General features: G+C 35.9%; 1 protein-coding gene across 2 annotated transcripts; it reads left to right on the top strand.

Annotated features, from left to right (window-relative positions):
- Window positions 1–488: 488 nt before the first annotated feature.
- Window positions 489–9,062, top strand: LOC128552599 (uncharacterized). Of its 2 annotated transcripts, none has more exons than XM_053533648.1 (3): window positions 489–640; window positions 6,920–7,052; window positions 8,438–9,062. In XM_053533648.1, exons 1-3 carry the CDS (start codon window positions 632–634, stop codon window positions 8,635–8,637), a joined length of 342 nt encoding a protein of 113 aa, XP_053389623.1. In that variant the 5' UTR covers window positions 489–631; the 3' UTR covers window positions 8,638–9,062. The 2 variants fall into 2 exon arrangements, with proteins under 2 accessions (XP_053389623.1, XP_053389622.1); XM_053533647.1 differs by lacking the exon at window positions 489–640 and adding an exon at window positions 704–857.
- Window positions 9,063–9,278: the final 216 nt, after the last annotated feature.

The raw sequence follows: 9,278 nt of genomic DNA, 5'->3' as shown, positions 1-9,278 counted from the left end.
AAATATAAACAGACAAAAATTCCGTATTGTACCTTTTAAATTCCATATTGTACCTTCCGTATTTCATGCTGCCGGACTATTTTCATAAATATGCATGACCCGACACATTTCTATAAACAGCGCACATAAAAACTTCACTAAGTTCCATTTAATATCGATGAACATCGAAGATTTCGTTCAAGAACAAAACAAGAATCAAAATGGTAAAGGTATATAATAAAAGGATCATTATAACAGTAGCTAGATCTGGGACTTTGTATTCGGCTCGAGTGGATTTTGCAAGGTCGGATCACACTCGGCGCTTGCGCGCCTCGTGAGATCCGATCTGGCAAAATCCACTCGAGCCGAATACTGCATCCCAGATCAATCTACTGTTATAATAACCCTGTTATATATATATAATGAACAAAATCTTCTTTTTTTGTCTCATGACAATGAACTGTTCACACTAGGTACACATGTGGCTACAGATGTCTGTGTAGCAAAATGCGATTTTATTTGTATAAATACGGTAACGTGAATTTTTAAATTGTAATGTTACACGTTCATTGTGAAATAGTTGCATCCTTCTTAGGTCCCATAGTTTGTCCACCATTTTGTTTCTACAAGAAGTAATTATTATTTACGGATAATGGCTCAGGTAAATTTTACTCATTGCATAGTTAAAAAAATAAATGACACAGGAATTTGAAATCAAGGACCTCGCTTCACAGTCATTAGTAATATAATATACATTTGTATATGCGTGACTTGATTTTATGTCAGTAGGAAATTGCATTTATGTCGTAACAGTACACGTTAAAGGGAAGTTTTTTATTGTCGATATTTAATTATTTTGGATTATGGCGCAGCCGCAGGTAAAATTTTCATTTTTCGTTTTTTGATAGGGTATTACATTTGTACAGAGCAAGGTCTTTGCTTGTGTGTGTGTTTTTACGTAATACTGTTACCGCCCATCAAGTTTTTCACCTCACAGATTGACGACAAATTACCACTTGTTAATGTTGCTTTTACTAAATGTTTTGTCGTACCTGGCATTCCATACAGAGTTATCATTTTCCACTTCCGCTTCGCAAACTTGTGGGTGGGTGAAGGTATCGTCTCAATTTTTACTTACGCGGAGGAGAGATATTGTTTGTTTGTTTGTTTGTTTTTTGGTTTAACGCCGTTTTTCAACAGTATTTCAGTCCTGTAACGGCAACCAGTGTTCCTGGATTCTATACCAGTACTAACCTGTTCTCTGCAAGTAACTGCCAACTTCCCCACATGAATTATCAGAGGTGGAGGACGAATGATTTCAGACACAATGTCTTTTATCATATCGTCACGGAGAACATACGCCCCGCCCGGGGATCGAACTCGCGACCCCGCGATACTGACCTGTGCAAAAATTATCACAATATCGCGATTCGCGTACAATTAGTTGGGCTAAGTAAGGGTTAACTTTTTTCTATTGCATCTACAACGGAAACGTTGACTAATTTTTTTTTATTGTTTTGAGGTGTACTTAAATTGAAGGATTGTCAACGTTTTTATATGTTCTTTTAAATAGATGTGTGGTATGTCACGGTCGGTGAGTCTCTATACATATAAACCAATCCCAGTCTCCATACAATTACGAGGAAAAACGCATTCATTTAAGTATTTAACTGGCCTTAAAATCTTGAAAGACCGATATACGGTACACGTAGTTAAGACGACCTATATTTTAGATATAAAATTTCTGATATACGATGTCAAATATACATACATGAGTGTAATAATTATGCAAACAACTAATCTTTAGCCTGCTGGCGGCAAGTGATTCTGCCTTTGCGACCAGTGCAGACAAAGGATGTGCAGGCTGATTATTGTCTGCGCTGTTCGCTATTCAGTCAGTAAATTTTCAGTGAACACCCCTTCTAATATAGAAGTGGTACTACCAAAAGTGAATGATGGACCAGTTCCTTTTAGAAATTTAGCAAGGTAAACTTTAAGAAAATAGTGAATTAATTTAGTAAACGCATATCTGTCGTAAGACCACAGTTAGTTTTACTATATGTTCTATATAGACACTGGATACTTTTGCAAGTTTGCATGCTTTCCAAACCACCTAACAATACCTGCGCTCAACAGAACTATTCAAGAGAAAAAGATCCAGCCACAATAAACATGGGATTGACAGGTTTTCCTACCATTTCGAACCAAATCACATGCGTTTATACTCTCCTGATGGCCGTAAACAGGCAAAATTGGACCTATCAAAAAGTCATGTTATGCATATTCTGACATTCTCATTCTGTCAAATTGGATATGTACCTACTACTTCATATCTCCTCCATTTATTGCAGGTCTTTCACTAAAAAATTCACCAAATATTCAACATCAAACAGATGAACTATTTTCCGCGTAACCACTTTCTTATTGTAGTCAACCAAGGGCAAATAACTGTGATCTTGTGCCTATTATAAATCGTGATATTGCTTGGGCAGTACATTGAAATACAGCGTATAGAAAGCAACATAACCTGCATTTTAGTTAAGTTTGCTGTAGCCTTTTTCGTTATAAATCCTGTTGCTTAACAGATTTATTACAGAAAAAAATATTTATGTAGAAACATAAGACATTTCAATTAAAAAAAAACATTTAAAAGCATAATGTTAGCTTATGATGTTACAGAGTTCGTGTTTTCATGTAACAGAAAATGAATACCTTCAGACAAATTAATTTCCTTTTGTTTTGAAACTTAATTCCGCCATAAAAAGACAGCCAAATATTTTGAAAACAACAACAACTCATGCGCGTAGCGTGGCATACCCGGTTACTCTGCTGAGTATCATTTAAAATCCAACAATAAAAAAATAAAAAGGCTAAAAACTCCATGGAAGCAATAAAAACTGATCAGGAGTGGGTATGGAGGTAGGGACAATGTCATAGCATATGAGTATGCTGTTGTCTTGGTCCTTGACTTTGTTATATTTTTATGACGGCAGACTGCTGTTACTCTTTTACCAAAATTTCTATCCAAATTTTTAAATGTTTTTTTTCTTGCTCCAGTTGTACTTGTTATTGTAAAACCTTATTTAAATCTAAATATATTTAAAATTCTAAATACATATATGATTTTACATGCATATATATATACTGTAGCTGCTATTGACTATAAGAACAATTGCTTAATGGCAAGTGTTCATCACTAGTAAAATCTAGAAGGATCAAAAACTGTTTCTGTAACAACTATGAATTCCCAAGCATTATTTCCTAATTCGCTACGTTCACTAAAATATTATCTATCCCATAATCAAAGAGAATCAACGGGAGTAAAAAGAACAGATTCATAAATTAACATTTAGGCTTTGTTATCCGCATTGCCATAGTGTAACACTCAGCTTAGTCATATAAACTATCAATTCATTAATTTCTACGTTAGGAATATACTTTCCGGGTCATTTTGCTGCGAGGTACCTACTCAGTCCTACTTCACTCCGTCGTGGGAGGGGGTAGTATAAAGAAACCAAGTTTCAACACCAGTCACCTTCTTCTTATGCTCTGACACCCATTTCCCAAAATTTATTGCCGAAAAAATACATTCAATCAAAATTATTTAACGCGTGAAATAATTAATTATACATCATACACCTCGATACCTTTGCAATACGGTAATACCCCTAGAATACACATATATAATAAATGCTCATAACTAGCATTTACGGTAAATTCTCTTTTTAATTATTGCAGTTATAGGAAAATGTTGTAAGCATTATATTGATTTCTAGACCAAGGTAATTTTTGCCATCTGTTGCATGTCGCATGTATGCATGTTGCATGTTGCATTTACTTATACAAAAAAAAAAAAACTTATACAATTTCCGTGAAATGAGCCATATTGTTCATGTTTTAGGCGAAGGACGTCAGATTACACGTGCAATCTCGCGGAAAGGGCCGCCATTGATATTATTACTGCAATGTTGTTTATACGAAAATTACGAGCATCAGTATAAGGTCCTCTTCCAAATTTATTTATATAGGAACTTGAGCCCTATTAGGGACCACTATAGCTAAAAGTAGATATGCCTTTCTTCGCATTAACCACTAAAATGTAATGGATTTTTATCAAACTCGATGTGTAACAATATCGTAAGGTCTCCTGCTATTTTGTTACAAATGGGGATAGGGACCAATTTAGCTAAAAATATAAACACGTTTAATGACCTCTTCTCATGAACCGCTTCATGAATCTTCATCAAACTACTGCTGTAATTATTCGTCTAAGGATAAACGAAACAAAATTGCAACCCTACGAAACCCTTGCGAAAAAGTAAAAGAGAACCATTTAAATTGTTAAAGTGCGGTGTTTAGTTTTGCATTTTGAAAAATATTAGATGAAAGATGAATGTTAGATGAAAAATTCATAAACTTCTTTCCTTATTACAATTCGCCGACCATCATTTTTAAAGATATTTCTTGTTATATCTAATATCGAGGTATGGTACATTTATTACAAACAATAAACTAAAACAATAGAAATTCTTACGTGACTTAAGTGAGCTCAACAAAGCAATTTCAAATATTTAAATACGGAATGTGAAATAAGTTACACACTACAATGTCCTACTTATATAGTTACTAAAAAATGCATATGCATAATGGAGAAAATAAAATATATTTGACAGATTGCGAAAACTAATGACAATTAAATTTTTACACATGACTCATGACCTAGTTTAATGTTTGCTGTTATTCCTACCGGCCGGTTTGATTTTCTTAAAATGTCTCTTTTATGAACATTAAGGCAAGAAAACCTACATATGTGCTAATAAGGTGTCATATTTGGAACAACATGAATTATTTGCTTCTAAAGTGAAAGAAATTGTAAATGTTAGTGATCTTCACTGTATGCTCAATGTAAGTTTTTTTTTACATCAAATTGAAGAAGAGAAATTGATGTATACTGTCATATCTGCTATTTTAAGAAATATTTTAAATTAACCATTGAAACATTTTTCTCTATATAAGCTATTGCTCGTAGGTTTATCAGTTGAATAAAGGGGAGAACTTACTATGATATGACAATTCAAATATAACAAAAGCTGGGGATGAAAGTACCTGGATATGATGACTAAACATACTGTTAGTTGTACCCATTACGAACGGGTGGCCACTTGAAACGATAGATTGTTGACATTTGATAAAGAAGTGGGCAGTTTGTGCGAGGGTTGATACATGAAAAGATAACCGTGCACTTTATTATATGAGCCGTGCCATGGGAAAACCAACATAGTGGGTGTGCGACCAGCATGGATCCAGACCAGCCTGCGCATCCGCGCAGTCTGGTCAGGATCCATGCTGTTCGCTAACAGTTTCTCCAATTCCAATAGGCTTTAAAAGCGAACAGCATGGAGCCTGACCAGACTGCGCGGATGCGCAGGCTGGTCTGGATCCATGCTGGTCGCAAAGCCACTATGTTGGTTTTCTCATGGCACGGCTCATATACAGTTTCAGTTTAAGAGGATCGCACATTTTATGTGTTGTTGTTTCTAAGTCTCTCGAAATAGTTAAGGTGGTCGCATGGTAATTTGAAACAAGGGTGTCCACTTAATATTAAGAGCTTAATAAATATTGAGGGGGCCTCCGAGGCCGAGTGGTTTAGGTCGCTGACTTCAAATCACTTGCCCCTCATTGATGTGGGTTCGAGCCTCATTCAGAGCGTTGAATTCTTCATGTGAGGAAGCCATCCATTTGACTTACGCAAGGCCGGTGGTTCTTCCCAGGTGCCCATTCGTGATGAAATAATACACGGAGGGCACTCCGGGTCTTCCTCCACCATCAAAGCTGGAAAGTCGCCAAATATCCTATAATTGTGTCGGTGCGTCGTTAAACCCAACAAGATAAAAATAAATTAATAATCAACATTGACCTAGCCATTTGATACGAGTGTTGATATGAGAGTTGTCACTACGGTTATTTAATGCAAGTGTGGTCGCGTCAAACAAACGACTGATACAAGGTTAATGATGTGGGTATATATTAGTAGATGTGAGGCCGATTGACGTGACGAGGTTGGTCATTTTACACGATGGGCTGACACTCCATATGTTGAGACTTAGTTCGAGGGTCGACTTGAGGTTGGTTATCACTTAATTCGAGGCTGGCCATTCAACACAACTGGCCTGTACTTGATTTAAGTGCCGTGTAGCGGCTGTTAAAAACTCCCCCGTACTATGATTCAGTGTTGTTATACTTTCTGTCCCTTTTAAAATTATGGAGTTCATACAGGTTTACTACTATAATATGGTTCCATTTAAGCAGGTAGTAGGGAACGTGAGGGGTATTACATATTTCATTGCCTGTCATGAATAACCGAAAAAACCAAGTCTGCTTTTTAGCTCGTCTGATTTAAAAAAAAAAATTCTACGAGGTATTGTCGTCACTTGATCGTCGGCATCGAAACTTTGCACACTTGTTTTTCATAATTAGGTAATTTAGTAGGCAAAGAACCATAACTCTGATATGCATTTTGTCAAAATTATGGCTCTTTTTGTACTTAAAAATTCTGAATTACGAATGTATAACACTTTTCTTACATACTGACCAGCACTTGCAGACGAGCGATGGCACCCGTGCGTGGGGCTATTGTTTGTTTGGTTATGTTCTATACTTCAAAATTTTAACGATCTTTTTTTATAGATTTTATTGTCACTTGATTTGAAGTGTTACACTTAATACATGTGTGGTCTTGTACAGCAAAATGAAAATCGGAGGTGTAGGAAAATTGTGACGTTCCTATAGACATTAACCAATGGCTCAAATGCAGAAAAAGTTAACGTTCATTTAATTTAAAGATTTAATGTGAGAGTGGGCTATCAAGGACTGTGAAACGTTTCTATGTGAGACGCTGAGAGAAGAGCATGTTTATTTTGTATTTCGTTTCTGCTTTCAGGTCGGTCAGTGGTCCCATTCCCTGTTTGGATGCTTTGATAATTTCGGGACGTGTATTATAACGTACTTTGTACCTTGTGTGACCTTTGGTCAGACTGCGGAGGCAATCGGTGAGGGCAGCTGTGTTACATGCGGTAAGTTATCAAGTCATATATTTAATAGAAAGACCACATGCTGTAAACTTAAGATTTTCTTCAAGTTGGGTCACTTTCGGTAAGTTACAGATCTATACGGCAGACCACTTGCTGCAGGTTATTGTTGTAAGTTTAAATATGTGCCATTTGCTGAAAGTTATAAATCCTTAAGAAATGCCACATGCGATAGAATTGGTCACTCTTAGTAAAAATAAGTCTATAAGACAGGCAACTGCTGTGTGTTTACAGGCATCAAAGATATGTGTCTCTTACTGAAACTTCAAGATCTATAAAGATTAACCACTTGCAGAAATCTTATAAATTGATAAAACAGGCAGCATGCGGTAAGTTTTACTAATAAAAAAGATCAGTTTACGTAAGTTAAAGATCTTTAAGAAATGCTTCTTGCTGTTCTTTATTATTATTATACCAGATTTATATAGCGCCCTTTTCATGATCAATTTCACGTTCAAAGGTGCTTTACTTAGTTCAACAGGGCGCATAATTCATTCTCTACTGGTTCTTTAACGTGTCCAGTGTATAGCACTGATACACAAGGATTGCCTGCGTTCCTGACCTAGTTGGGTGAGAAATACTGGAAAGCGTTTCTGAAAATTCCCGAGTAGCTGCCGGGTGTCGAACCCCCGACCTCAGGATTGGAAGGCCAGTGTGCAAACCACTGAGCCATCCGTCCCTCTTTATTGATTTATTACATAGGCAGCTTTTAGTAAGTGATAGTATGCTTTCAGTAAGTTATATGTATATTAGATATGTCAAATGCTAAAATTATACATCTTAAAGATTGGCCACTTGCCGTAAGTTATGAATTGCTTAAGTTATAGATCCTTAAGATGGACACTTGCTGTAAGTTATGAATTTATGTTAGGTCTGTTTCGGTAAGCGATATATTCAAAAGTGATATAATACGTAGAGAGACATTGCTTTATAGATTTGTATGATAGATAGAAAAAGCTGCATTTCTTTCGTTTCGTTTAAATTTTGAAATAAAGAAAAAGGAAGTTGTAATATGATAAAGCTCGAAAACATCACGTCCTTTATAAAATTCTTGCTTGATATTTAAACGAATCTTACTCTTGGCGTGTATATTTAGAGCGTGTCCGTTTAAAATACCTGTTGATGATAATGCATTTTAGTTTAGTGTGAGGCTACTTTTGCTCAACCCTTAACATGCTGTACACAATTGATTCTGCCTTTACGACCACTGTAGATCATGATCAGCCTGCACATCCTTTTAATAGTTAATGGTACTGTCCACATGGAAATATTGACAAGTTTATTGTTGAAATTTAGCAGGATAAGGGTTAAACGCTTGATTCACAGTTTGGATTTTTTTTATGCGTTTATCATCAATATTTCTTATCCAGGGCTTGCTTATTTCGTGCCGATACTGAACATCATCACATGGCTGAATATCAGAGGAAAGATAAGGGAGATGAAAGGTATAGAGGGATCTACAGTCAATGACTGTCTGACCATATTGTGTTGTCCCCTTTGCGCACTCGTCCAGGAAGCACAGGAAGTTCAAGGAGGCGGTCCAAGCGCACAGAGCATGTCCAGAGAATAACCGGAACCGGAAGTTGAACACTCATTTTGTAAAATAACCGTTAGTTTTTTAATGTGTTATTTGCAGTTGTTATAATGGTCGCACGATAAATATTTCCATTAACACCACAAGAGACTATTGGATATTCTTCCGGTCTTTAGTTACATTTTTCAGTCAATGATTGTATATTACCATGAGAATTATTGATGATATATATAACAATCATGTACTCGCCATTTTACAGACTTCTGACACTGTTAACCTGGCTCATAATCGAACTATACATGTATTCTTTTAGTGGAACGCTTGTGTGTGTGTGTGAAAGCTGTATAAGTGAAATAGTTTCACCATGAATAAATACATTCCCCTTGAGCATCATGATTTCAAATGAAATTGTTTAATGTATTTTTAAGTAGTATTTTGTATAAATAAAGCATTCCCATGAGTGTTATGTGACATTTCTTAATACCGAGGAATGTTTAAGGTGATAGACGATATATTTCGTGTTTTTTTTTCAGTTATGCTACATAATGTCATTTAAACAAAATCTCGATATGTTTAACTTTCATGAAAGATGATCCCCCCGTTAAACAAAATCACAAGATTGTTTGATAATGTGTTGTGGTTTACCGTCATACAGGTGACCTATATTCATGCGAAAC

The sequence above is a fragment of the Mercenaria mercenaria genome, unplaced genomic scaffold (assembly GCF_021730395.1).
Source record: "Mercenaria mercenaria strain notata unplaced genomic scaffold, MADL_Memer_1 contig_2938, whole genome shotgun sequence".
NCBI lineage: Eukaryota > Metazoa > Mollusca > Bivalvia > Venerida > Veneridae > Mercenaria > Mercenaria mercenaria.
This window is presented reverse-complemented; position numbering and strand designations above follow the sequence as displayed.